General features: G+C 43.6%; 1 protein-coding gene across 1 annotated transcript in view; it reads left to right on the top strand.

Moving 5' to 3' along the window:
- The window catches only part of SHMT2 (serine hydroxymethyltransferase 2), a 141,705-nt gene that overhangs the window by 100,272 nt on the left and 18,602 nt on the right, over positions 1-22,831 (top strand). Inside the window, exons 5-10 of the mRNA XM_069230785.1 lie at positions 4,831-4,912; positions 7,570-7,692; positions 10,026-10,165; positions 10,272-10,437; positions 11,517-11,616; positions 14,088-14,243. Coding sequence (XP_069086886.1) covers positions 4,831-4,912; positions 7,570-7,692; positions 10,026-10,165; positions 10,272-10,437; positions 11,517-11,616; positions 14,088-14,243 — 767 coding nt within the window. The remainder of the gene's footprint in view (positions 1-4,830; positions 4,913-7,569; positions 7,693-10,025; positions 10,166-10,271; positions 10,438-11,516; positions 11,617-14,087; positions 14,244-22,831) is intronic.

Below are 22,831 nucleotides of genomic sequence, written 5' to 3' on the forward strand. Positions count from 1 at the left end.
CTCCCAGCTGTAAAGCAAAGGTTCTAGCCCTGAGAAAGCTTAAAAGACACTGAATTGTGGAAGGGGTTAATATTTTGTGATCCCCACTAACCTAGTGTGGGGAGCCAGAGATGATGTAGACACAAAGAGCATGTTGTGAATGTTTCTGGTGGTGGTCCCATTGTACTAGGACCACCGCAGACTGAGTTATCAGCAAAAATGTTTTGTAAAAGTAATGCCCTGCAAAGTATTATGGCGCAAGTTTTCATGCTGCAAATATTATAGTATGTTGACTGCAATGCTATAAACAGCTCCTAGAAAACACCACGATATGTGGAAGCATTTGGAAGAAACATAGTCATGTAACCATACAGTCGGCACTTAGAGAGCATATCCACATGAAAAATGAATGGGAGAAAGTAATGCAATATAACCATATATTTAGTCCCTATAAGGCGTGGTGTGTTACTCATTTTGAAGGCTAGCAAGCCTATAACAATGATATTGCAAACAAGGCCCATAAAACATAACTTCCCCCAGCTGTGAAGGAAAAGTTCCAGCCATGAGAGTGCTTAAAAAGACACTGAATGGTGGGATGGGTTCATATTTTAGGGTCCCCACTAACCTAGTGTGGGAACCCAGAGATGACACCACAAGGAAAATAGTATTTGTAATAAACATGGTCATGTAACTATATAGTTAGTCCCTAGAGGAGATACCCACACAAAAAGAAAATGGCAACAAATAATTCAGTGTAACCATGTAGTTAGCCCCTAGAAGCCATAGTGCATTACACATTTTCAGGGATAGCAGGCCTATCACAATATTATTACAAACAAGGTCCTTAAAACACAAGCTATTCCCAGCTGTAAAACAGAAGTTCCAGCCATGAGAACGCTTTAAAAGATATTGACTGGTGAGAGGAGTTATTGTTTTGGGGTCCCCACTAAGCTAGTGTGGGGACCCAGAGATGATGTAGACAGAAAGAGCACGATGTGAATGTTTGAGTGGTGGTCCCATTGTCCTAGGACCACCACAGACTGAGTTAATGGCAACATTTTTTTTGTAAAAGTGATCCCCTGAAAAGCATTATGGGGCAAATTTCCTGAGCGCAGTCAATATTGTAGTATTGGCTTCCAAGCTGTGCCGGAAGAGTTGTTTTCATTTTGAGGATTTCTGTTTTACGTAAAGCATTTACCAATATTAAGTGTTTTAAGGGGAGAGCCACAAGAAATGTCTCTGATTAGGTAACTGTGAACAATGTGACCAGCGCAACACTTCAGCTGATCGAGTTCACGCTGTTGTGCCTGTTGGCGCTGTGAGCGCAATGACCACCATGCAGAACGAAAGGGAGAGACAAAAGAAAAAAAATAGTTTGCCCACTCAAGTATATCAGCAGTCGTGCAAATCCGTGTAACAGGGGCAGTCTGCAAGGTGGTAACTAAACTGCCCCAAGGCGGGACAAATGTAAAGCAATTACCAATGACAAGGGATTTTTGAAAGGCAAGCCCAGGAATGAGTGAAAGTGATGGGCGTGAGGTGGGCATCGTTAAAAGCTGATAATACAATCAGTCAAAACACTTGCGCACTTGACCTAAAAATAGTACCTCCGTCATGGGATGATCAGCGGAAGAGCAGCAATCAGTATTTGAGCCGTGCTCCAGCCGAAAGATGAAGAAATGAAGATGACATGGTCTGGTCAGTTAGGCAGCAAAGAAGAGTGAGAGTGAAGCCAACGAATAGTAAGCAATTGGTGGGCTGCAAGCCCCTTGCTGTATACAACTACTCTTGCGAGTGAGAGTTAATTCGCTCTCACAGGTAAGACCTAAAAAGTAGTGGTCCACTGGTCACATAAACTGGCATTGATGTGTGGTAGTTTTGTTTAAAAAATATATATCTATATGTATGTCAGGCGGTCCTTCACACTCACTTTTCCTACCCCCGGCTACTTGTGTGCTTCTACTGGCTGAACCCCTTTTCCTGTTTTATCGTCTTTCATTAACTTTATTTTTTTTTAGGGCTGGGCAGCTGCAAAGTGCTACAGGCCTCTTGCTTCACTTCTTTTCTGCTCCACTCTCTTTATTTTTCAATTTTAGTTTACTGTTCCAACACGACCATCTGCCATGTTGGAATGACAAAGCAGAAAAGGAAAAAAGTCAAAATGGCTGCCGGCACATTAAGACTCGTGTACATGCAGCGTGATTCATATACTCACATGGAGATCATCTTTGTATGCAAGAGCGCCACTGTGTCTGTACATGCTTCTTCTCATGCTCACACGTGTGTTTTAGTACGTCTGCAGCCATCTTGGCTTTTTATTTTTTTTAACCTTTCCAAGATGGCAGATGATCATGTCGAAACAGGCAAGCTTAAAAAAAACAACCGTTGGCATAACAATAAGTCTACATGCTCCTAAAGACAAGACCTGTTGGCTTTGATAGTGCTTCTTTTTGGTTTTGAAATCTGTTGTCGGTTTGTGCTAAAGATACTTTGTTACTTGTCCCCTCAACTTAGAAAATCCCCACCTGTTCTTTGCTCGATGGCCCAGAGGGCGCCACAACTCATACATGTTCAAAAACGTTTCTGTGAATCTTACTGGTGAGCCACATTGATTAACGAAAGTTGACTTACACATGAATAGGCAGATTAACAAATACATATGGCACAGTTAAAGTATTTGAGCTTCATTTGTGGTCTGCCCAGCACCCTTACTGAATATTTTAAATAAATATAGCCAGCTGGTGACCTGAACGGGCATTGAAAAAAGATATGTTGTACAAATTGCAGCACTACTATGTAAGTTGAGTATAATTCTATTTAAAGGGATTTATTAAAATACCAGTCTGTCTGCATAAAAGAGTTCCTTCAGTTTGAATCCCAGAGCTACAGGACATTCACCATAAATGGTTTCTTTAAAAAAACGTTCTCTCTATTGTAGGCAAAGCCTCATGGTGGTGAACTACTATCTACACATACAACTTGCGGTGACGCTGTATTGGAGCAGCAAGGGAACGTGTGAAAAACCAAGGGGATAAGAACAAGTCAGTGCGGGAACCTCTGACCCAGTCCTAAGCTTTGGTACACTTTCAAGGGCCTCGCCTGTAGCACTTGTGTGACATGCACCATTATGTCATTGAGTGTAGGCGATGTACTGTAACATTTTCAAGTGTTGTCCCATCAAACATAGACCTGTTCAGTTAAAATACTGCTGGGGTGCCTAAGCCCCAGTGCCCCACAAAAGTTTGCACACGTGTACTGTGTTTTTTAAGTGTGCATACTTCTCGGCTGTAGAAGTCCAATAGTTAAATAAGATGTAACCACTCTACCAGCCACTACCTGACTATAGCAAGAAAAGTAAGGATTATTGCAAGTACACATCGGGAAATGATACCAAAACAAAAAAATAAAGGGGACACAGCACGGATCAAAAGTTTTTCATGTCTAAATAACTGTATCAGCAGTAGACTTACTTGTTGCAGAACCAATTAACGAAGTGTGAAAGAGGACGGAAAGCCCTGCCAAATCAAACTCCAGCGTTCAAATGAGATTTTCATGTTAAAGCCCAAATCTCTAAGAAATCCAAGTTTAAAAGTCTCGAATAGTTATTCCAAAAAAAGCAGATTACCAGCCAAGGCAGAATCTAGCAGTAGGGTTAAGCAGGTTTCTGTGAAAATATTTGAATCTGCACAGGAGTACCAAATCGAAATTGAGTGCCAGGCCACAGTAGGAGCACATGCTTCAAAGTACAGGCAGAAGTATAAGAAGCAGGTCGGATACTACAGCAAAGAGGGAGCCTGTGAATGCTCAGGCAGTATGCCTGGAATTGTAGTGTGCAGGCAGAGAAGTGGCCTAAGGGGGCTCAGCTGAGCAGAGATGATGGTGAAGCAGGAACATCACCTCTGCTCAGTCAGACAGACGGTCTGAGTTCTGAAGAAGATGATCTGTTGCATGAAGATAACATACCGAGTCCTTAACGTTGGAAACAAAATGGTGAAGGTGAAACATTTATTCAGAATTCGAGTCATGAAGAAGCCACTGTGGTTGAACAAAGAAATGTTAACGTCTTTCGTTATCGAGACCTTTGTTTCTTTTCTTCCCAGTGCTTCTTTTTTTCTTCTAGTCTTGTAATTTTTAAACGGGGGAAGATGTAATGTCCTGTTGTGAGTCCGGATCTTTGCGGAATGAATCATTCAGTGTGTTGGGATGTTGTGAGATCAGATTCGGAATGTTTGAATTTGGAGCGGCGTGCAGGTGTGCTGAGGTTTAAAAAGAAGACCCATCGTGTTCTTCGCCTTTGGAATGAATAAACTATGGCCTGAAACCATTTTTCCCACTTTATTTTGAAGTCTCTACTGTGAGCTGTCATCAGCTTGTGGTGAGTTCTCTGTTTCTCGCAAGGAACTTGCAGTCTCAGCTTTGGACATATCTTTCGCACCACGCCTGACAAAACTGCCCATAAAAGAGACAGTGGTCGAAATAGGATGTGCACATTCCCGTATCCGTGTTAGTATGGCTTCCATGGAATGCTATTGAAGCTGTGATGCGAACGGCAGGGTCATCTAAGAATGTGGACTGGGACTGCTGGCTTTTAAAGAAGAAAGCCACTGGCAGTGAATGAGAAAGTGGCACTGCTCTCTTGAAATGTTGGAAAGATTAGATGGGGGATTGGTGATTGGCGTTGCCTCAGGATCAGAAGTGGAGTAGGTTGGTTTTGTGCAACCACATCATTGTCGAGTAAAGGGTGACCAGGAAATGAATAGTGGAAAAAGTATGAGTGCTAGTTCATACATAGGTGTATTTAGGGTTTGCTTGTACAGATCTCTAACGGTCCATCTGTGTTCCCCATTCCAGCCTGACTCATGGATATATGTCTGATGTGAAAAGGATCTCCGCAACCTCCATTTACTTTGAGTCCATGCCCTACAAGCTGAATGTAAGTCAACGCATAATATAATCATCTATGTGTGCTTTCGAAATGACCAGTAACAATTACTTACTTGTATGTTTGGAACATCATCTAGCAATCTTATGGTTACAAGCCAAATTGTTATTAAATCTCGCTTGATGTGAGGCCTTTTCTTGTGGTCATAGGCATTTGGAGGTTACTGGGAAATACCTGTAGCAATGACTGTTATTTGCTACGGTTATTGGGGACTCAAAAACTGAACAGCACCGTAATTATTATATAATAGACCAGGCAGTTCTTCAGACATTCGGAAAAGAAACATACTTTGGTTAAAGTCAGATGCTAAAACAATTACAGTTACTTGAAAACCAGAACTGCCTTGCACCTCCTGGGTCACAGAACCAACCCTGAATGATGTTCTAGCTCCTTATGGGTTGGGGCTAAAATATGCTTTAAAACTAAACCTTATGATCAGTGTTGTCCTGTGAGAGAATAGTCATCTGCGCTCTTCTTTTTGGCAGTGCTCATGTCTGCAATATTTAAGAGTCTTTCACAGAGTTACTTGAAATTCGAAAAACTAAAAGTACTTTCAGATTTGGTATACAGCAATTGTGTTTTGTTCTCGGAGTTTGGATTTTGACCTTCTGCATCTGCTCTTAAATCAAAAGATGTCCATAGCTGCTCAGAGCCTGCAACCAAAAAAATAATAATCCAACCTTCTTAGTCAGCACTAATTTTACTCCTTTTATTGGTAATCAAATATATCAAAAAACAAATCATTCACACATTGACAATTTATCATTTGCATGTGAATACACTTTTACTTATACATAGCACATCCAGTACTAAAATGTAAATCATCCATACACAATCCATGAATAACATAAGGGCTTAAATTACAAGAAAACATTTGGGATCATCACCATTGTATTGATGGATATGATGCTTATTCCAATCATTTAAAAGTTGTACTGTGATGCCAGTTTCATTACTCTCTTACAGGCATGTATTAGTCCATCTATGATCCAAAAATGATGTATCCAGAGAGTCAAATGCAACCAGGAATGGATGAATTTAAAAGGGAGTTGAACAGCCAACACGTGTTTCGCAGTGTCTTTTAATCGCTGTTTCCTCAGAGAAGGCTTTAACAACTTTGAATAGTTACTAAGGAATCTATATAGGTAGTTTCCTTTAGTTTGTGTGACCCTCGCCAAATAATATCCTCCTTTTTTCCTCTAATAGGCCTTCTTAATCGGTGGGTCCTTCAAAATGAGATATAATATTTGATATTCTAGCCCTAGATAATGTATTCTTTTCTTTTTGTCCGTAGTAACTCAACAGAAAAATCCTAGAGGAAGAAAATGTACCTTAAATTTCATCCAAGCGCCTGTGATGTTCTTTAGAATGACATGCTCAATTCATCGCTGAATCCTAATAACTTTATTGAGAAGTTTCAAAACTTAAAGTTCCATCTCTTTAAACGTCAAACATTTTTAGCAAGATGGAACTTTGTGTGTTGAAACATCCCAATAAAGTTGTGGAGATTCCTCCATAATATCACTCTAAAGAATATCACAGGCATTTGGATAAAATATACTATCAGTTTTCTTCCTCTGGGATTTCTCTGGAATTCTACGCACATTAAGAAATGATCCATTATTTATGACTAGAATGTTAATTAGTACGTCTCACATGTCACTGTGATAGGTGTTCAGCTAAAGAGTCCCACTTAACACAGCTTTAGGGTTTTAAGACGTTCCTGCACCAACTACGGCATTTCGGTACAATTGCTAAGTTTCCTGTACTATTACAGTGGTATAGCAGCAAAGGAAAGCTTAGGGACGAGAATCTGCACAGGTTTAAATTCGCTATTTGTCTTGTGCAGGCAGTTTATAAATGTGGTAAACCGCGGGTCAATCCCATTCGTAATTTGCATGAGCTCTCATGCGGACACTTACTACTAACATGCAGAATTGTTTTTAGCCAAACAGTCTCCCAGGCTTTTTCATCACGGCCTAGAATAACCTGCCTGCAGGGCGTGGCTTGGAGCAGTGGTTGTTGCACTGGGCCTTGTGGCAGTCAGCATCTCTAGTCAGCGGGCACAGGGTCCCTGTGGTGGCCCTGCCTCTCGGACCTCACCCCTGATCACAAACAGCACAGCAGGCCTTGGCAGCAGCCTCGTATCTTTGGCAGGTTTGCTTTGCGGGCTTTTGGGGTCTTAGTTTGGTAGTTCTCAGTTTAGCTACTAATACAGAAGGCAGTGCTTATGGCAGACGTTAATTAACTCACAGTAAGTACCACAAGTTCAGTAGCGTAGAGCAAAGCGCTTAATAGGTACTTACAACCATGACATTATGTACAGATCTTAAACACCCACTGCATTTTTTCCTACTGCTATAAATATCAGAATGTATGATGCTTGTATTGCTAATAAGGGAGGGGTGAAGGGCTGCTGTTGAGCGGATGGAGTTTTCCTCTTCACCTTAACGTTACCTTGCAGGCTCCCCGTAGCCCTCCTTCGGGGGAGGGTTTAGTCCATCTGGGGGTCTTTTGCTTCCGCGCTCCTTGTCGTAGGCCCTTTAGCATCACTAAAGCAAACTGTCACCCTGTGCCTGCATTGTACGCTGGTGTGCGCCGTGAAGCCCTGACCCCGCTCTCTGCTCTTGTCTCGCGCTCGCCCTCAGCCTGCCACCGGACTCATCGACTACGAGCAGCTGGAGGTGACCGCCCGCCTCTTCCGGCCGCGCCTGATCATCGCCGGCACCAGCGCCTATGCTCGGCTCATCGACTACGCCAAGATGAAGAAGGTGAGTTCATTCTTGCACCTTTTCTGTCGCGCTGCTGGCAGCTAGGCCGCCATGCCGCGCTGTAACCCACGAGCGGCTGCCAATCCAAGCAGCGGCAAAATGACTTGTTACGAACCCAGGTGGTTTCCTTTGGATTAGCGTCTTCTGCAAAAAATCCCAGATTTAAGGTTCTTTTAAGTCGATTTCTTCCACACAGTCCTTCCCAATACTAAGAGTCGTTTTTTAAACACTCGGGTGTGCCTTAGGGTGAGGCTCCACAATTATTAAGATCACACAGTGCTGTCAGGCAGGAAAGCCGTGGTTGTAAATGACCCCTGAACAGTGAGTGCAACAGTGCCCAGTCTTAGCTGCAGACACCCCCTGCCACTCAGTGTCCAGTGGCTGAAGCCTCCGAGGGAGCAGAGGGCGCTACTGCACAGACCCCCAGCGGCAGTCACGGAATAGTCGCAGGCAGTATACAGCGTGACATTAAGGGTGGCATTGTCTGCCCACCTGGGTGAGCCGCTCACTGGTACGGCAATGCCACCTGGTATGCAAACACTGCTGCCAGAGATGTGGTTTCCACAGTGTGTCCCACAGCCTTCTAGCGTGCACCCCGAGGGTCTGCTGACACAGACGCAAGGGGGGCTGTGTCCTCTTATAAAGTGTGGCAAACCAGCAACAATGTGAACAGGTTTAATAGGGGATTTCAGGAACTCTTTCTGAAAACTTTGATGGCAGCAAACTGATTACATTACTTTTCTTTTATTTAGCGCATCATAACCCCCTTTTACCCTTTTCGTGCCCTGTAAGTAGTAGGCGTTACTATCATGAAGACAACATAGAGACAGTCCAGTTGCATCGCTGGCACAAGCGTCACATCTGTGCCGATGCTTGATTTAACAATTAAATGGTGAAGTCCTGCCTGGGCGCAGGGGGTGTCACTCTTCCAGGCTTCGGTGCTGCTGACAGCCGCCTGACAGTTATATTACTGGCCCCACCTTTCAATAAGCGCTTGCCTGAAAGGCTGACTTTCCCTTTTCTCTGTGACTGTTATTATTTTTATTTTCTGAAAAAATATTAAAAAAGAAAAAATAATGTAGGAGAAAAATAAATTTGCCTGCTTTAAATTTTTATCACGTCTGCCTCTGCAAAGTGAATTTTATAGGGACCAGAAAGGGAATCCGGCAAGAGAGAGCACGCTTAGACACGGGAGGAGTGCACATACAGTGGTGATGTGGACATGCAGGTGAGACATGTACAAGACGTGCCTGCAGACATGAAATTGGTCTACAGACGAGAAGGGCACACAAAGAACAGCAATACTACTTATTTGTGAGCGGGAGGGAATGCGGAGTGTCTGAAGGGCCAAGGAATGGCCATGTGAGAGGTGGAATCGGAGGGCTTCTGGAATGGGTCTTCCTACATTGGGGAAGGAAGCAGGTACTGGGGAATGGCAGAATATTGAGCTTATGATGCACTTTTCGGGGTGATGGCTCGCAGAGAGGCAGGGACATTCAAACTGAGAAATCAAAAGGGCACTAAAAATAGCACAGATGCATGCACGAAATTAACAGGTTCTTGTACTGGATTGGATCTGTGTTTGCCTTTTTCAGTGATGTTCATGCAGGTGTGAGTTGCAGGCCTAGTGTGATGGGTGCTTGCTCAGATTTAAGCTGTCATGTTAGTGTTAGGATGTTGGAAGGTTCTAAAAGTGTCTGCTTGAGCACATTGAGTTGTGCATGCTTAGGTTGACTCGTGTAGCATGTTTTGCATTGTGATGGGAGAAGAGTTGCTTGGATGCCATTTGGATTGCTGTGCAGTGTTGGGGTTGTTTCTGTGGTACTTTACTGCTTTTCCTGAGATGCAGGAGGCAGGTTGGGCTACTTTGGGGAATGTTGAGGGAGGGGTGTCATTGTGCATTTTGTCTGGAGATTGTTTCTGTGGCTTTAGTACCTTGTGTGATGTCTGGGAAAGGGTTTAATTGTTTCATGTAGGGGGTGAAGGGGAGGAAACTAGTGGATTTGCCTTTGCTACACTGGTATGCTGCTTCTGTGGTAACAGGAATGAGGTTGGTTGTACTCTGTAATGTTGTTTACTTTGTAGCATCATTGGTGTTGTGTGACTTGGTGGTGGGAGGGATTGTGCAACATCTGGAGGTATTCGTATTCTGCATCAGGTTTGTTTTTGCAACACCAGGGTTGCTGATTTTTCTCATGTCCTGCTGATAGGGTTTGCACATGCTGTATTTGGTTGTGCTTGTAGTGTTGGTATTTGCTTGCTCTACAAGCCTTTAGATGTTGGGTTTGCTATTGTACATTGTTGGGTGCGTCATTGCCCTGTTTCCCCCACAGGTTTGCGAAGAGGTTAAAGCTATTCTTCTTGCTGACATGGCTCACATCAGTGGACTGGTTGCAGCCAAGGCAATTCCTTCACCATTTGAATATGCTGACATAGTCACCAGCACCACCCACAAGACCCTGCGTGGGGCCAGGTGAGTATGCGTGTGGGCTGGGGATGAGGCTGAACCATTCTGGTGTCTGACTGCAGTTGGGTGATGTTTTGGCAGGTCAAGTGATGACAAATCTTGTTTCCTGTAGGGCTGGATTGATTTTTTTCCGGAAGGGAGTCAAATCTGTGGACAAGAAGACAGGCAAGGAGATCCTGTACAATTTTGAAGATAAAGTCAACTTTTCTGTGTTCCCGTCCATCCAAGGGGGGCCTCACAATCATGCCATTGCTGCTGTGGCCGTAGCATTGAAGCAGGTGAGGTGCCTAGGCAGCAGAAAGCCCATTACGATTCGAGGTTGTCAGCTTATCTACAGTTCTGCACAGCTGTGATGTGTTCCTCCTATGTGCCTTAGTAAGTGTGTGTGTTTTTTGGCTTATTAAGTCCTTCATAACTTCTATAATGCTCATAAACAGTGGTAGAGGGACAAATACATCCTTACTTACATTCAGCACTGTCCTAAGAAACAATGTGAATAAATGCAGTAGTTGTGGATTTGTGTGTTTCACAAAAGTTATTTGCATGATGAGGTGGTGGGTTTATGATTGTGAGGAGAGTTTTTTTTGCCACAAAAATGGAAAATAAAATAAAAATGCATGAAGAAAATAAAAATGCTCGAACCAGCCTTGGTCATTGGTACCTACTCTGGGTTGCATTCTGGTCTACCGATTTTTTTTTTTTTTTTAAATTATCCTTTTTGAGGTGGTTCCAAGACTGGTTTGCTTATGTTGATCCCCTTCTGTAATATGTTTGGGTGAGCTTTGTACCTATAAAAATAAAAAAAGCAATGCACAAAGAGAAACACTCCCGACAATAACAGAATAATTCCTGGTGATTAAGATTGATTCAAACTTTTCCCACCAACAGTGACTTTCTTTTTCGAAATCAGTCTTGCATAAGAAGTTGAATGTGTTATGCAAAAGACATTAAAATCACGTGTTAAGTTCTATATTTCAAAGAATGCCAGAGGTTAGCAAAAAGTGTTGTCATTTGTCTTCGGCAGTCCTTCTGTTCCATAATTGTCAAACTGCAATACACAAGTTTTTTCTTTCAGTGCCTGCATCCTAAACAGTGCATTCTTTTTCAGGTTGATGCACGCATCTCTGAGGTTGCATTAACTGCACGGTTTGTGCCTAATTACTCTATTATGGTCTTTTGCATCAAAGAGAGAGTTCACTCTCTTGAGCCGTCCTTAATCCATGTTAACTCAGACCTACGTCTGAGGCTGGTCACCTGATTGTCAGCTGAACAGTGGTTAAGCCCCAAACCTTGGCTCCTCCTCCCTCTGTCCATTTGCAGCACCTTTTCTGATCAGTGCCCCCTACTCTGTCTGCAGGCGAGCTCCCCCATGTTCCAGCAGTACGCTCAGCAGGTCCTGAAGAACGCCAAGTCCATGGCAGCGGTGCTTCTGCAGAAGGGCTATACGCTGGTCTCAGGTAAGAATGCCAAGTGCTGTTCCCTAGCGCTCTACCTGCAGCCTGTCCTCTGCACCTGTTTGTCTGCTGCAGCATTAGTGCTTTATTTGTTGGTGCTGGGTTTGGAGGACACAGTCATCCTGCTGAGCTGCAGTAAAACTCATCGTTGTCTGGTTCCTAAGCGGTGCTGCAAAAGAGACTCCAGTCTTCCCAATGAGTTCAGCTCCTTTGCAAAGCAAGCCTTACCTTACCCCTAGATAAGCCAAAAGTCCTTGAAAATTCAGCTATAATACTTCAAATATAATGTGTGTTTATTAACAAAGCATTCTTCCTATTTTTTTTATGTTCCTTGTCTTGGTTCTAAAACTGCAACAACCTGATACAGTTCAGTCGCGGAGGCGTAGTCCTAGCAGTAGCATTTCAGCGTTATAGAAAAAGAACTCTGTAAAACACTGAACATCATGGATGTGGAACAATGTGTTTGTGGCCCACCTCACCAAACCAGGGTACCCATTGTAACCAATCCAAAGATCTGTTGCACGAAGGATTCAAAATCTGTAACGTAATGATACTTCCCTGTTCCTTCAATCCTCTCTTAGTGTGGCTTGAGAGCCTTGAAAATACTATGCTGAATATGGCAGGGAAATAGAGCAATGTAGGTAGGACCACCATCTTCATTGTGCACATCCGTTCTTGTCATGATGGGGAGCACCAGTTAATTATATTTCGTCAGTTTCTCCATAATATCTGCCATGTCTTGCCAAATGTTTATATCTCGAAATTCCTGTGAGCACGAGCTATGGTGCTACCCAAGTAGTGGCGCTCAGTGATAGCACTTCTTAGTCTAGTTCTCTCAGCTAACACGGGAATACTGCCCTTGAGGTGGGAAAATCCCTAGCATAGTATTATTGAATTCATACCGCGACCAGGGGATACGTTTTTCACCCGCTTGCAGTATTATGGGAGTCGAGATGGTGAGGGTGGGTGACTTTGTTTAAAAAAAATAAAATAAAAAAATCTGTAAACAGTGCTCCGAGTCTCAGAAGGCCCCAACTCCCTAGTCTCTGCCAGCACAACCCAGAGTAATTCTGCCCCTAAGGTAACAATGTGAGGTACATGGGCCAGCCTTGTCTCGTGCCCATGTAATGTAGGAAAGAGTTTTACTAAGTAGTGATTAATGTGTATAGCAAAACCCAGTGATCATATAAAGTGCCAGTCTAAAACATGGGCCACCGTTCACGGCCTGCTCGAATCTATGTAGCGACTTCAGGCCAAGGATGTCAAAAGCTTTCTCCACATCCGGAGATAATCTTTCTCTCCACGTCGATCCCAACACTGCACGTAATGACCAGATGTAACAGCCAAAAGGAGTGAGTGATGTAAATCCAGATTTATTTGGGTGTACCTGTGCACGGCCGTGTGCTGTTAATCTTGATGCTCTGTTAGCCAGTCCACCCATGTCACAGCGTGGTGCAAGATGACGATGCCCTTGGTGCCATGATTATTGCTAGAGATAAAATAGCGTTTGAGACGACAGCTCATCTGTCTGAAGTGTTGAAAAACTGTTGGAGCAGTCGTTTATGAATTTTCCGATAAATGTTCACCCCAAACCCACCTCTACCTCCCTTCTACCCTGCTATGGTTTTCAAACTCCATAACATCACCATCTTGCCACACAGAATGTTGTGGGTGCAGGCTTGCTTGTGTACACTGTGATAGCAGCCTGCCCTTGTGCAATGTATCTTCAATTGGATTAACGGTTTAGAATTGATAATACTCGTGAAATTCTTTCTTGTTGTTGAAAGGCTAGAAGACACAATATCGTTTTCAATGTATATAGTAAAGTGTCTTCTACTTTTCACTAGGCATTGGTGACGTTTCCATTGGACAACAACAGTTCTTGCATGTGGGAGGATGTCCTTTCAGTATTCGTCATCCAGTCTATAGTCCTGCCTGATATTCCCCTTCCATGCGTAACTTGAGTTTGTGTTTTGTAGGTATACTTGTTTTAAAGCCACTGCTCAGCGTGTGCATCTGTGCTTAATTCTCGATGCAAGTGAAAAGCATTACTTGCCTATGATGGTAGTTTCTAACCTTGTAAGTACATAAGAGCAAGCCTCCCTCCATGTGAAGTGGAGGGGTAGTATATGTAATTAATGTTGCTACACCTTTAAGTCTTAGACCTAATGTCATGGAACCAAAACATTCTGGTGGACACACTGCGAGCCATTAAAGACTCCTTTGTTTTAGTGCCCACAACTTTTAACTTGAGTAAAAGAAGTCTCAATATCTGCTTTAACTGCTAGTTGAGGAAGTAATACAAAGGATGTTAATCTGTATTGAATATAAGCTTTAAACTTACCTTTACAGGTTAGTAACATTGTTTTCCTAATTACCCACCCAGACTTCCGGTGCCTGGTGCTTCCGAATAGTCTGACTTTTAAAGTCCAGAAAAGATAAATAACCCCTTGGCTTTTTTTGTTCTGAGGCAGGCGGCACAGACAATCACCTGGTGCTGGTTGACCTGCGTCCGAAAGGGATAGATGGGGCACGGGCTGAGAGGGTCCTGGAGCTGGTTTCTATCACTGCCAACAAGAACACCTGCCCCGGAGACAAGAGCGCCCTCACGCCCGGTGGACTGAGGCTTGGTGAGTGTGCCGTTGTACGTATTTTCTCCCCCCTACAACTTACAGTGTGTGTCTTAATTTCTTGACCGGGGATCCTGCTGTGCCCCCGTGAAATATTCTTCATACATTTTGCGAATCAGTCTGGCATTGAAAGTGTCTCTCTGGCTTATTTTAGCACCTTTTATGTTGTCATGGTGTGACATTTGTTAATACATACAAGTGGGTGTGGTACACCTCCCTTCTGAGTCTCTTGGACCCTATTGGTGTCCTTTGACTTCACTGGGTTTCTCCATCCCATGGTTTCTGGACAGCCCCTCCAAACCCACATTGTTGTGAAGAACTCCTTCAGCCAAGATGTTTGTATTTTTTTTTTAGGCGTCTGTAGTTTTAGTTTGAGTTTGGAGTACTAGTACCTGGACTTGAATAAAGCACAACCAACAAAATCAAAAAGTATAGTTTTATTGAAGTGGCCTTCAAGACTTATTACTTAACTATAGCTGCTTAATTCCAGACACATGAGAAATAATATGTACGGGAGAAAGACGGAGTGGTAAATTGCGTGTAAAAAATGTTCCCTAAGTTTAGAATGTTGCAGCTAACCTAGCGCCTTTGGTTGCAGTCTGCAAATGATGATGGTTGCTGAAACATAGTATGGCATGAGACTCCATAATGGTTGAAACAGGTTACTTGAACTTAGCCAGGGTCTGACTCCCACTTTGACGTTTTATTTTTCTATTTGTGGTACTTTCTTGATGGAGAATATAGATTTTACTGTGTAGACAAAGGGATGGAACACTCTCCATGGAAATGGTGGTGGTATGTGGTGACAATATCTATCCAAGTTGTAGTCCTTCATTGATGAAGATGGTCCCCATTCTGAGGGATTATAAAGGCTGCTTCCATCGTGAGGTAACTGCAGTGAGGTTGTCTTCCATTGTGAGGGCACACCAGTGAAGGATGAGTTGAGGCACCAGATCACCTCAGTGACGGTGACATCTAGTGTGAAGTTGCTATATTTTTGCTTTTTTTACTTGGTCTTTGTAAAGAAATGCCTCTTTTTGTATGGTCACCCCCAAAGGTTTGGGCGAAGGCTGTTGGATTTTCAACTCTGAGAGTGCACTGAGGCCTGCTAACCAGACCTCCGTGCAAGAGCCCTGACCATAAAATGTGAATGCATGATTGACTTATACCGAATTGGGATAAGCTAACTTACTTGTAAGTCCCTTGTAGACGTGTATGTTAGTAGGTCACCCAAGGATTGCAGCACTGGTTGTGCCACCTGGTGTGTTACAAAGGTATAACCTGGCCCAGTCTACCCCTGCACACTAGGAGGGCAGTGTTAAACTGCTAACTCAACTTTGTCATTTACAGCATTGGCAAAGTCCAATCTTCACTTTAATGTATATGTCACCCTTAACATAGGCCTATCAACTATAAGGCAGGGGGCAGTATACTAAAAAGTGGAACATGTACACTTTACATGTTTCAGCAGTAAAAACCCTAAATTGTTGTTTTACTGTGGAAAAGGCTAGTAGCCCATAGGCGAGAGCAGAGTCGCAGGAGTCCTGCTAATATCAAACAACTCGTTACATTAAGGCAGACGTGTGTCCCAAGTCAAAATAATGTAACTTGTTGCGATGTGTAACTTTTACGGAGTTGCCACTTTGTTGCTTAAAGTTTCCGGTGCCCATTTATGGTTGCACACAGAGTCTGTCCCTGAGACAGCTTTCTGGCCTCCAGGGGCAAACATGAAAACAACTCTCAGGAATGGACACAATAGAGACTGGGGATATGTTTTACCTCTCCCTGTCCGGAAGCCACCTGACGTTGGCCCAAAAGGTGAGCTTCAAAGAAGAAGCTGCCTTTTATGGGCAAAATCGGGATTTGTAGAGTGGCTGCCCCATTGTTTAGGCAGACAGGCCGGCACTGGGGACAGAGAGGAGAAACTAGTTGTCAGACTGGTTTTCCAGGGGCATGTAGCCTCCTTGCTAGCCACATCTCTGGGGTAAGCTAGGAAGCTAGTGGGCAGAATAGATACTTCTGGGATAACTGGATGACTGGTTGGCATCAGGCAGAAGGGAACCTCGTAGCCTATTGGCTAATGACCACGACCTCCCCTGGGGTCTTTTTTTGGGCATAAAAACGGCACCCTTGGCATCCATAACACTGATCTCCCACTGGAAAAGAGGACTGAAGAAGGACTGCCTTGCTGCACTAAGGTCTCTGCAAAGAGATACCTCACTGACGTGGTCTGTACCTGGGGGTTAGCAAAGGAGAAGGGACTGTGCCTGCTTGGTCCTGCTCGTGGGGATGCCTTCTCCTAAGCCCAGCCAAAGCAAGAGACTCCAAGAGTCAATCGACTGACCTCCTATTCGCAGCAGAGGTCCGAAATACCTGAAGAAACCTGATGAGACGAGTTGGTATGCCAAATTGTCAGATTGCCTCTCCTCGCAGCCGTGCAGCACAAGGGACCAAGACCTGATGCTCAAAAGTTCCCCCGCGTCTGCTGGATCCAGGAGAGTCATCGCCCACAAGGCAATTTACTGTTAAAGTAAGAAAATCACTGAAGCCACTGTTACAAGCGACTGGTAGCCCATTGGCGACCAGATTTCTGCCAAGCTTGAGAGGATTTTGAGGGACATCGACCCCTGTAGGCCCCTGCCCCTTACCAAGCCCATGGACCAAGGACGGGCCCGAGGAAGACCCTTGTCGACTGCATAGCATCTTCTTCATCTTTGAGCATCTTCAGCATCATGTATATCTTGCGTCAGGACCACTCCATAGAAGTAATTGGCAAGGAGTCACTGATGCTGGACCTGAATTGAAGACTGCTTTCCTTCAGGGGGTAGCTGGTTTTGTGGACTCTGCTAGGCCCCCTCACTGGCTCCCTAGCAGAGTTGATTGCCCAAAGTAACTCTAAATAAATGTATTTATACTTACCAAAGTTTTTCCTGAAAATGTTAAGTGTCAAGTTAATTGAATCTGCCAATGCTTGCTCACAGTTAAGTAAAAAGTGCTGATTTATTATATCTTGTAAAATCTGTATCTCCGGAACCCGTCAGTGGATCCTTTTCATTTTGGTGTCAAACATTATATAGAAATCTAAACTATTTTTATGAATTGGTGTCTGATTTCTTAAGTGTCTTGTGTATTTCTTCAACTGTTTTGATGCTGTTTAAATGTTTTACAATTGTTCCTTTGTGTCAGCCTGACTGCTCAGAGTCATAGCTACCCAGGGTTGGTCTAACAGTTTAACAAGCAAAACCCACTGGCCATGAAGGGAAATGGTAGTGTATTACATGGTGAGGTCACGAAACAATCCCATGTAATACACCCCATTTCAGCACAGTCTGTATTACCTTTTAAAATAGGATTCATTAAGACAGATGCGGTTAGTGTCATATGATACCAATTTGATCATAAACTACAGAAGGAATGCATGTTGGGCACTTGCTAATCCATGAAAGGATTACATTAATGCTTATGGTGGATTGTTCATGCTATTTAACCTGTAACTTGAAACTCACTAGCCAAACAAACAACCTTCCCTCCACAACCATGCACTTCTACTGCATAGAGTTTGACCAGGTCTTGTAAGCTGATGTAATATCCACAAAACATCTCCCAGTATCATGGTGTATGATTTACCTTCCAGCGCAAGTAGGATTGTGTCCTACAATTCCACTGATGGACCATTCGTTTTCTTCCTGCACAGGGTCACCTGAGCAGCTACTTCTGCACATGACCATCTCATTTCATACTGTAACCACTTACAATCTTCAAGGGCCCTCTTTGCTATTCTCTCCTTTGCTTTTTTCTTTGCAGCGATTGTCTGTGCCAGATCTACAGATCTATGTATCTGCCTCATCGGTTTAGGGCTATGGATTTGACCCAACAAACACTGCTGAGGCTCGAGTGGTATCTTCATCCCAGTGACCTTTTGAATTATCCCACATATCTCTGCCCAAAACACTTGAATATGACTGCACTCCCAAACCATTTGATAAAATGGAGTGCCTGATTGTTGGTGTCTGGGACAGTATCATTAGCGCCTCAATATATCTAAGCTGTTGTGTAAGAGGGTAAACATGTTTGGTGAATTTAATTATTTTGAGTAAATCTGAATCTGGTGTTCCTGGTCAAGGATTTAGCATACTCCAGTATTTTGTCAAAGGTGTCAATGGCTAATTGTCCCATCTGTAGATAACTTCCTAGCAGATCTCGCCTGTGATGTGTCTGTCTGAAAATCTGGGGACAGTTATTTACATGTAAGTGAATCTGCACGGAGAGTATACCAGATATGGGCGTCTCCCCAGGGTCATCAGGTCTGGTCAGTGTTGATGCTTTGAACAATCCAGAGTGCACCATAAATTGTCTTGCACTCAAGCTGAAGTGATCTCTGTCTCAAATGGCATGTAGGTCCCCGGTAAACCCACTGTGATGATCCCAGCTTCTTAATATATCCTTTATTTGAAATGCCTAGTTAACACACTGAATTTTGTCGAACACCACAGTGGAATCTCTGGTACATATGCTGTTGACACCCAGCTGCCCCCAGCCCTCCCCCCGCAACTTCCTCCCCACCCCAGTAACTGACCCCAGCACTTCCTGTGTTTTTTGGTTAACTCATGAGGTAAGGTGTGTCCAGATTGAATCTTTGGATTTTCCTACAATGCAGGGATGTGAGATTCTGTAACGTTTCATGCATGTACCTGATCCCCTCATATTCCATGTGATGCAACTGAGTGAGTTACTCATCTCAGACTTACCTGCATTTCAAGTTATGGCCACTATGTCTCCTGCGTCCCACAGACAGTACAGGCCAATGAGTCCCAGAATTCTTCACGTGAGTGTTGTGTGAACCCCGCTCTTGGAATGTTTCATGCACACGGACCACCTTGTCTTTACGTTTGAATAAGAAATCACTGTGGTGTTGTCTGGTTGTTGCTTTGATCCTCTCCAGCTGAGGTATGGGTAACTACCTCGCCAAATTCAGCAGTATACACAACATTCAATGTGTGCCTTCCTGTCTGATTGCTATTTGTATGTGCCTCACAAGAATAATTCAGCCACAGCTAAACATTCCAACTAATTGTCGTCCCATATTTATCGGTCCTTCTCCCCCTGCATTTGACAGTAAACACTGCCCCACATCTGGAGCGAATCCAATGAGTTTGCCCCCGTACCCCCAGCAATGACAGTACTGGGCCGTAGACCAGCCATGGAAAGCCCTCTCGCACAGGCACCCGCTCATCACCAGCTGCCTGCAGGCAGTGCTTAATTTGTAAATAAAGAGGTGCCTGTGCTCAAAGCCCTCTCTTTAACACGAGGCTTCTGTAATTACATCTGCCAGCACTGAATACTGAGGCAGGTAATCCTGAAGCCATCTCGGGCCTCTTCAATCCATTTACGGCCACCCCTGCCCCTTCAGCTCATCCTGCAACTTTCTACTTTCTCCCTTTGTGACGCTTTTTAGTTTTTCCTCCTTCCGTCTTTCCCGTATGTGTCTTTTGCTCGCAGCAAATGCTTGAGGCAGAAGAATAAACTCCGGCCCTCACAAATAAGTGCTGGCGCTCGGCACCGGAAACAACAAGCACAAATGAAGCACTGCCTGCAGGCCACCTCACCTCCAGGGCGCCTGTTTCAGGGTGCGTCTGCTGCTGTCTCAGACTAGGGGAGGGGCAAAGGCAGCTGTTTGCTTTAGTATGAGGGAAAGGTCCCTCAAAATCCAGGCAGTATGCCTCTGGTCACCATTTTGGATCCTTCCTGATCATTGGACCGCTGTCGAGTGTCTTTGATAACTTTTTTTGTTTGTTTGTTTGTTTGTTTTTTTGTTTAAGCATTTTCATTATTAAATAAAAGAGAAAAAGGTGCAATATTCATCGGTACTCAAGTAATGTAATATAAATGAAGACATATGATCACCCTTTAAGTGACCTCGTTAAGATAAGAGGGGTTTTATAAAATGAAAGCTAGAGGAGACAGAAAGAAAGGAAAAGAAGGGATATCGCGGTCTCGTGACAGTAGAAATATATACCTATATAACAAAGACAGTATGCAAACTTTGTAAAAGTTATCTAAAATGGCATGACCCATATGAGAGCAACAATAATTTCTCTAGGTAAAATAAACATGTTTAAAGGTTAAAATTAAACCATGGGAAGTCTATATTAAATAATTAGTAACAGGAGCCCACCGTTTGTCACTTTTGATTGCTCATGAGGATGCATGAAAGTGACATGTATCTAACCTATTATTATAACACATTAAACTCCACAATTGTTGTATTGGGGTATCCTCTCTTGTTTTGAAATTAGATGCATGCACCTGAATAGCAATATAAAGACCAAACATCATACAACTCTCCCAAAAATTACTTTTGTAATGAAAAAAGTCGAAGAAGCTTTTCTATTATAATTCATTTTCAACCCAACTGACTACCAGAACTCTAATACTTTAAGGCAATGAAAAAAACTTGCATATATAGACCATCCAAGTTATTACATCTACATGTCTGTTGACACGCAAATATACATTTAGATAGTTTTTCAGGTGTGTAGTAGAGTCTGTTGTAAAAGAAAATTAGAGTTTGTGTAAGGGAGGCCGAAGGTGCAGTGGAGTGTAGTTTCAACCAGATCCCATCCCCACAACCCACCGATCATCTGCAGGCTAAGTCCGATCCCCATAGGGTTTCAACTTTAGATTTAGTTATGATAATGTGTCCTCCATAACTTCCCCCATGGCCAGCGGACCGGCTCCTCGCTCCCAGTGCACCACAGTGCTCCCGACTCTGGCGTATCAGCAGAGGGCAGGAGGTGCTTTGGTTGGGGGAGTGGGATATTGGGGGGGAGGGGGGATGATAGACCTGTGGAGAACACCAGACCGCTGCGCTGCTGCAATGCGATTCACTCCATTGTGGTCCAAGCCACGATTATGTTGCTGCATTTAAAGCTTGCTTGTGATGTCTTTATGTTTTCTTTTCTAGGAGTTTGCTCTTATGCTGCTTGGGGACCTGTGACACTCTGCCCTTGGCATTTGCTCAGTGCTTGATAGACAGTTGTCATAATGTGTCTGAATCTTGACTGATTATTTATTCACTGTTCTTAAATGGCCTTGGCTAATATGCCGCAGCTTAATTAGCATCTTAGTAAATGGGTTCTTTTGGGCTATTGTTTCAAGGGTTTTTGCATTTTTAGATTCGTTTTCTTGAATGTGTCATTACTGAACGCAGCAAAGGGGAACTTTCGTGAACAATGTACTGTTTCTCTTAAGAAAACGAAAATCATTTAATTATTTGTTCTGAATGTGTAATTTTTACATCATTCAATTCAACGTATTCTAATGTAGATTAGTTATGACATTTTTTTTTTTTTTTAATTATAAAACTGCCTATTAAAATTGTACACGAATTAAGCACCTGTAGCATTAAAGGTTAGTCATCACTTTTCTTTTTTTATATTTTTTTTATAAATGCCTGTTTGTGCTCCCAGATATAAAAAGGATAACGATTTCTTTCTCCTTGCATTGTGAGCATAGTGCTTTGGTCGGTACCACGCACACAAGCCGTTCTTGTGTCTACTTTTTGTTGTTTCTTATTTGATATGAAAATGGTGAGGTGTGAAAGCCCTTTGAATTGACAACACAGAAGGAGTCAAAAGGTGGGAGGGCCCAGGTGAAAAGTGGTGAAGGGCGACAGCATTGAAGGGCCCACTGCTGAGCAGCAGATACTCTTGTCACTCTGATGTCAGACACGAATCTCACATCATCCTCAAATTGAAGGGAGGAGGTGGAGAAAGTAAGATTATATCCTTAAAGAACTTGGGTCGACCATCTGCGGAATAACAGTCGCGATATTGACACATCTGTCAGTTTTGGTGGGGAGCTCATGCTGTTCCAGGAGACCCCAATTTTTTGCTGATGTGCAGTGGGTCAGCTCTGGAACTCTGCAACACTCAGATTCTGATAGTCTTTTAACTGCAGATTCCTTACCTTAGAATATTCCTGAGGGGTCAGACTGCATTTGAAAAAACTTGAAACAATACTTCGGTCCGTGACAGGTGGCGCCTACGGCTCTGCAAAGACGGATTCCACACCAGAAGTGATGTGCATGGGCCTATATATGCACCATGCATTCACGCTAACATCAGTTCCTTTCTGTCCGGGTCTACCGGTGTAGATCTAGAGCTCCCATAGTCTCTCAGAGGCTTTTTTACCTCAAAGTTTCAAGATTTTCTTGTCAGATTCTACTGAGTGAGTGAGGGACATGTCAACCGACAGGGTTTAAGCCTTGTGGGGAATGTCACAGTCAAATATCTGTACCTGATCCCCACTTGGTCTGTCTGGAGTGCTTGGGGGCGGGTCATGACTCCGCAACCTGCAGTGAGTGTATCCAATAGCTACCCGGGCGAAGGAGGCAAAGCTTTTCTTCGTCCTGCATCGCAAGGCCCCTCGTCCATCAAAGTTGCAGAGAAGGGGCCAGTCTCCATCCCACGACTTGACCGTAATTCTTCAGGTAAGTCTAAGAAGAAGCCCAAATGGTGTGCCACTTTAAATCCTCTGACAGGGGGCGAGGACATCATGCCTCCGGGACTCGCTCTGGAAGTTGTTTG

The sequence above is a fragment of the Pleurodeles waltl genome, chromosome 4_2, assembly GCF_031143425.1.
Source record: "Pleurodeles waltl isolate 20211129_DDA chromosome 4_2, aPleWal1.hap1.20221129, whole genome shotgun sequence".
Classification (NCBI taxonomy): Eukaryota; Metazoa; Chordata; class Amphibia; order Caudata; family Salamandridae; genus Pleurodeles; species Pleurodeles waltl.